At 35.5% G+C, this 6784-nt stretch overlaps 1 protein-coding gene across 1 annotated transcript; it reads left to right on the top strand.

The window, feature by feature from the left end:
• The first annotated feature begins 216 nt into the window (after nt 1–216).
• LOC133333260 (neutral ceramidase-like) lies at nt 217–6507 on the top strand. Its single transcript, XM_061541575.1, has 8 exons — nt 217–339; nt 446–592; nt 1026–1202; nt 4446–4772; nt 4834–5043; nt 5253–5585; nt 5645–6255; nt 6321–6507. The coding sequence occupies exons 2-8, from the start codon at nt 446–448 to the stop codon at nt 6502–6504; spliced, it is 1989 nt and encodes a 662-aa protein (XP_061397559.1). The 5' UTR covers nt 217–339; the 3' UTR covers nt 6505–6507.
• The last annotated feature ends 277 nt before the right edge of the window (nt 6508–6784 follow it).

The following is a 6784-nucleotide window of genomic DNA, read 5'->3' as shown; positions in this document are numbered from 1 at the left end:
TCTTCAACTTTTCAATAACAACCAAATAAACAATTTTACTAGCCATAAGGAAATTACTATACTTTTCTAAAACTAATTACATTGTTTTTTTTTCTAATTTTCTATTTTTAGTTTCGAAATAACATATTCTAAAACGGGGATAACGCGGTTATGCTGTATTAAAACAAAACGTAACATTTACAACATTAACGTCTGAGTAGAAGAACACCGAACATGAATTTCAAATCGCTTAGTCTGTGCGGTTTGCTGTTGCTGGCACTAGGCTGCTATTCAGCTGTCGCCTATCAAGTTGGTTTAGGTCGTGCCGATGTTACTGGTCCACCGGTTGAGATTAATTTTGTAAGTATCACTTTTTTGCGAAGTAAATAAATTTCATATTGAATCTTGTTTAATGATTTTGTAATTTTTGGTGAACTCTTTTTATTGTTGTTGTCTTTTATTGCAGATGGGTTATGCCAATATCAAACAGGTTGGTCGGGGCATACATTTGCGACAATTCGCCCGTGCATTTGTTGTTGAGGACAATAATAGAAAACGCATGGCCTATGTATCGGTGGATGCCGGTATGATGGGTTATGGCGTTAAGAGGGAGGTGAGTACACAAAAATGTAATGTTTTATAAGTTCATTGGGATCGCTTATAAATTTAAGGGTTATATGGAGTAATAGTAGACAATGGATTTAATAAGTTGGAAAAATGCACTATATTTGTTATATGCGTTTTTTATTATATGAGTATATTCTTTATTATTAATATTTTATGGCTTGTGTTTATTTCCATTGTCGACTATATCCCCATGTTTGTTTATTTTTATTTATCATGTAATTTGTAACTCAAGTAAAATGTGTTTTTATTTATAATAAAAATTAATTATAAATGTTCTTGGTCAATATTTACCGATTAGTCGCCAAGATAAATTACTAACATGTTCTAGTTTTACATTGAAATAATTACTCATTTTTAATAAATTATAAAAAATTGTAATTTGCATTTCTCACCCGTTTCTCCTCTCCCCATTTTTGTAGGTAATTAAACGCTTGCAAACACGCTATGGAGATGTTTACCACAACGATAATGTCATCATCAGTGGAACTCACACACACGGTGCCCCCGGTGGTTTCCTCATGCATCTGCTCTATGATATTTCGATTTTGGGTTTTGTCCCTCAAACATTCGAGGCCTTGGCTAATGGCATCTATTTGGTAAGTATGAATTATATATAAGAAAGAAAAAGTTAGGTAGTAACGAAATTTACATCAGACTTCCGGAAGTGGGTAATATAATGTCATGAGATATACTCTAGTATTAATAGTTCTTTTTTCGGATTACTGTGGACAGAAGATCTTCCAAAAGACTTCTGTTGACAAAAGACCTTCAGACTTAGGTTTATAGAATAACTTTGGAACCCCAAGAGTTTTCCTTAGAAATTCTGAACTTCTAAAATGTATTTTTTTTTTCGAAAACCATGAGGCTTTTTTATAAAAGTGTTCTATTCTTCTATAGGAAAATCTTCTGTATTCCTATAGAAGAACAGAAGATTGCTATAAAAGGTTTCAGGAGATCCGAATTTATTGTTATAGGAGATCTAAAGGTCTTCTTTTGTTATTCTTATTTCGGAATATAAGAATATTTATTTTATAGAAATCGAAAGCGTTTCTTATGGATGAGTTGATAGTCTTATAGAAATCCAACAATCTCTTCTTATGGTATACCAGAAGGTCTATAGAATGTAATCCATCCACAGAAAATATTGAGAAGATCTTGTCTTAAAGATGACTAGATGGGCTTCTTATAGAAGCTCAGGTTTTTCATATAAAAGATCAGAGTGTCTTCTTACATAAAACCGAAAATTCTTCTTATAGAATACATGAGTATTTTTTATGGAAAACAGGGTCTTCTTAGACCAGGTGTCAGGACTTTTTTTGGAGGACTTTTTACTGAAGTCCGGAAGAACTACTTACCAAGAAAAAATAACTATTTCGTATGTCTGGGTTTACACATGCAACTTTTGTATGCAGAGTTCTAGAAGTGAGAGGTATAAAATGTGACAAGGGGGAAAATAAAAAAGTTGCATGCATAAACCCAGTCAATATAAGATCAGATCTGCATAAGATTTGTATGCAGAGTTCTAGAAGTGAGAGGTATAAAAAGTGACAAGGGGGAAAATAAAAAAGTTGCATGCATAAACCCAGTCAATATAAGATCAGAAGGTTTTCTTGTAAAATATCAAAAGGTCTTATTATAGAAGACCAGGAGGTCTAATTATAATAGAGATGAATGTTTTATTTAGAAAATCAGATTGTATTCACATGGAGGACCAATGGATTGTTTGTTCCATAAGCCGAGCTTAAAATCGATTTCCAGTCTCGTCGTCATCCAATTTTAAAGACCCTGTCCGAGATGTTGTCTTCCGGGAATATATGGTACAGCTCATGGTTCATTTGACGGCGATATTCACCCTCGACGCAGATCGGCCCATAGATCTTCTGGAGATTCTCTCAAACACTCCAAGAGCTGGCTCATCCGTACCCATGCTTCAGATCCATAGTAGAGCGTTAGTTTGGTCTGGCGAGAGGTGACCTTGTTCTTGAATTTCTTACTCAGACCATAGTAGCATCTGTTGGTCAACACAAATCTTCTTCGCATTTCAAATCTGATATTATTAGTTTTGTTTATGGCGGTACCGAGGTATATAACATTGTTCACTTCCTCGAATCTGTAGTTTTTAAGTTACACAGTTGGTCCGAGTCTATTGGACGTCTTACGCGTTGATAACATCAGCTTGGTCTTCTCGCCAATTTCTGCCAGTCCCAATTAGGCAGACCCTTTCTCAATTCGTTCAAAGGTGGCTGTTACCGCTCGCTATTATGTCGATGTCGACGGCGTTGGCGAGTAACATCTCTTAAGACCTTTTCTAAAATAGTTTCATATAAAAAACCTCACGGACTTCTTATAGAAAATCTGAAGGCCTACTTAATGAAGTTTAGATGTTTTTCTTTAACATATAAACCTGAAAGGTCTATTATAAAACATCTGAAAAAAACTGAAGGGCTTGTATAAAAAACCTGAAGGATTTTTCAGTAAAACCCAGAAGAAGGATCTAGAACGCCAAAAGGTCTATAATGACTAAACGAAATGCTTCCTATTTCATACTTGAAGGTCTTTTACATAGAAGCAGAATTTCTTCTTATAGAAGACCTGCAAATCTTCTCATTGCAGATCTAAAAAATATTTTATAGAACGCCACGAGGCCTTCTTGTAGTAAACCCGAAGGTATTCGTGTAGAAAACCAGAAGGTATTCTTACTAAAGTCTGGAAATTCTTATAGAAGAACCGAAGGACTTCTTTTATAGAAGACCAGTCTTCTTTTAGAGGACCAGAAGGTCTTCCTATAGAGTATCAGAAGATTTTCTATTAGAGAGGTTATATTAATAATGTTCAGAAAATGTTACTAATTTCCGAATTTCTGCATTTTATGAATGCAATTCATGCTCATATCAACATTTTTTTCACATATTGCATTTGACATTTATATCGAAATAATTTGGAAAATTTATATGCGAATTTTATAAGGTCGGTAACAGTGTGTGAAATAAGAGAACAATGGAATGCAAAACTGGCCAAAATCGAGTGAGTGGAGAGAACACTGTTGTAAACAAGAGAAACAGTAGACAAACAAACAGTTGCAAAACTAAGAACCGCAAATAGTGATAAAGTAGAGCGAACTATGAAAATAATTTTGATATTAATGAAATATTTTCATTGTTTGGAAAAATAATGGCTTTCTAATGATTACAAGAATTTTTACTTGTATTATAAGCGAGGTACATTTATAATATGGGAAAAAATAAACAATGAATGAAATTTTGAAAATATGAATTAAATGTTTTTGTGTAGTAGTAAACCGAAAGGTCTTTTTATCGAATTCCGAATTCCCGTTTTAAAATATCAGAAGGACTTTTTACAGAAGAAATTGACGTCTTATAGTAGGCCTAAAAGGCTTTTCAGAGAAGGTCATTTTATATAAGACTAGAAGGTGTTCTTTAAAAAATATTTTTATAATATTAAATAGTATTTCTTTTACAACATTGGTGTTTATTAAGAGAAAAGTTTTATCTATAGAAGACCTTTGAAGGGTCTTCTGTTTAAAAAGTTCTTAAAAAACATTCGGTTTATAAGAGACCTATAGAGTCTTCTATAGGTGTTTTTCGGAAGACCTTTAGAAGGAATTCTCTTTGCTGACCAAAGAAGTCGATAGAAGGTCTACTATAATAAATTTAGGTGGTATATTTAAAACATCTAGATTGTTTAGAAGACCTCCTCATCTTATGTCTATAGAAGATCCTCCGAATGTAGGCTATTTGTCAGGATAATTTTTGTCATTTTACCTCTTCCACTATTTCTAATTTACATTTACATTTTTTCATTTTCCTCTCGGTTTTCAGAGTATCAAACGTGCCACCGAAAACATGGTCGAAGGCAGAATATATCTCTCACGTACCACCGTTTTAAATGCCAACATCAATCGCTCACCCACCTCCTACTTGCGTAATCCACCAGAGGAGAGAGCCCAGTATGAACACGACGTTGATAAGGAATTGACCCAGTTGCGTTTTGTCGATCGTGAAGAAAATATTTTGGGTGCCTTCAATTGGTATGCTGTGCATCCCACTTCGATGAATAATACCAATCAATTGGTATCCAGTGATAATATGGGTTACGCCTCGTTGATTTTGGAAAAGGAATATAATGCCAATAAGGTTCCAGGAAAGGTAAGGTTTAGACAATTTTTGTTTTTAAAATATTTAAATTAATATTGATATTTATTTTTAGGGTAAATTTGTTGGTGCATTCTGCTCAGCTAATTTGGGTGATGTCTCACCAAATATTATGGGTCCCAAGTGTTCGTTGAGTGGCAATCCTTGCGATTTGTTGACCTCGAAATGTCCCCCCAAAGAAGGTGAATGTTTTGCATCGGGTCCCGGTCATGATATGTTCGAGAGTACAAAGATTATTGGTGAACGTTTAGCCGAGGGTGCATTGGTAAGTTGGGAAGGAAAGGGGTTTTAATTTAAATTTATTCTCATAAGACCAGAGCTCTTCAACCAAAGTAAATCGTATATTATATGATTTGTGTTCAGAATGTGTTACCAATTTCGGAATTTCTACCTTTTTGAATGCCCGATTTTTAACACAGATATTTCTTTTATCGTTTCGGCTTTAAAGCTTGTATATTTTTCTATAATTTCCAGCGTCTTCTCAATGAAGCCAGCCAAGAGGATTATAGCGGACGTGAGGTTACTGGCGACGTCGGATGTGTTCATCACTTCATTGATATGCCCAATTACAATGGCACTACCTACAATCCAATGACCAGGAAGATTGACAAAATTCGTGGTTGTCAACCAGCTATGGGTTACAGTTTTGCTGCCGGTACTACTGATGGTCCTGGTGCATTCGGTTTCGAGCAGGGCACATTGACTGACAATCCCATGTGGAATTTGGTGCGTGATTTTATTGTTCCCCCTACCCAAGACGATATTGCCTGTCATTCACCCAAACCAATTCTATTGGCCACTGGCAGAGTAAGTCTAATACACGATTATTTTAAGGATCATATTAATTGTATTATCGTTCTCTTTAGGCCACCTTCCCCTATGAATGGCAACCGAAAATCGTACCCGCCCAAGAATGTCACATTGGCGATTTAGTTTTGGCTGCTGTACCCGGCGAATTTACCACCATGGCTGGCAGACGTTTGCGCAACAAAGTTCGAGCAGTAGCTGCTGCCACTGGAGGCAAAGATGTGGATGTCCTTATCGCCGGTCTTTCCAATGTTTACTCCAGTTATATTACCACACCTGAAGAATATCAGGCACAACGTTATGAGGCCGCCTCGACCATTTTTGGACCCAATACCCACACAATTTATATGGATGTTTTTGAACGTTTAACCAAGGCTTTGTTCAGAGGTGAAACTGTTGAACCTGGACCTCAGCCACCTTACATGAATGATCGTATGTTATCCATGAATACTGGTGTCATTTTCGATGGTCATCCTTTGGATAAAGATTTTGGTTATGTCAAACAACAACCATTGAAACATTATAAGATCAATGATACGGTACATGTGACCTTTGTGGCCGGTAATCCTCGTAACAATTTGTTCCATGAGAAGACCTATTTGACTGTGGAAAGGAAAATCAATGAGGAACGTTGGAAGGTGGTGCACACAGATGCCAGTTGGGATACTAGGTGAGATAGCAGAATCCCTCTTTAAATCATTATAAAAATACTATTTATGTTTCCTCTATTTCCAGATTCATTTGGGAACGCACCCATTTAATTCTGGGCTTTAGTGATGTCCACATCCAGTGGAAAATCGGTCCGAACACCTTGCCCGGTGAATATCGTATTCGTCATTTTGGCAATTACAAATACATTTTGGGTGGTATCTTCCCCTACGAAGGCCAGACACATTCATTTACCGTAACGGAGGATTAAAGCTGAGGAGGGATTCCTCCTTGGCTTGAGAAGAGTTTTGTTAATTTTGTTTGTTTGGTCTAGTCATAGACTGTTTTGCATCAGGGTGTAAATAGTACTAATTCCATAATGATGTTGCCATCTATATCAGGTTGGCCATTATACAACAATTTCCTATATACAAATATTAGAATGTGTAAATGAATTAATATTATAAAAAAAGCAACTAACGACTAAAATATTTTCTAAAACAAAATCCCATAAATCCACATGACACTATTATGTATTTTATTGTATTTTT

Source organism: Musca vetustissima, unplaced genomic scaffold (genome assembly GCF_032173495.1).
Source record: "Musca vetustissima isolate MV318-11 ecotype Yass unplaced genomic scaffold, APGP_CSIRO_Mvet_v1 utg6390, whole genome shotgun sequence".
NCBI classification, from domain to species: Eukaryota; Metazoa; Arthropoda; class Insecta; order Diptera; family Muscidae; genus Musca; species Musca vetustissima.
The sequence above is the reverse complement of the archived record's forward strand: the minus strand, read 5'-3'. Positions and strand labels throughout refer to the sequence as shown.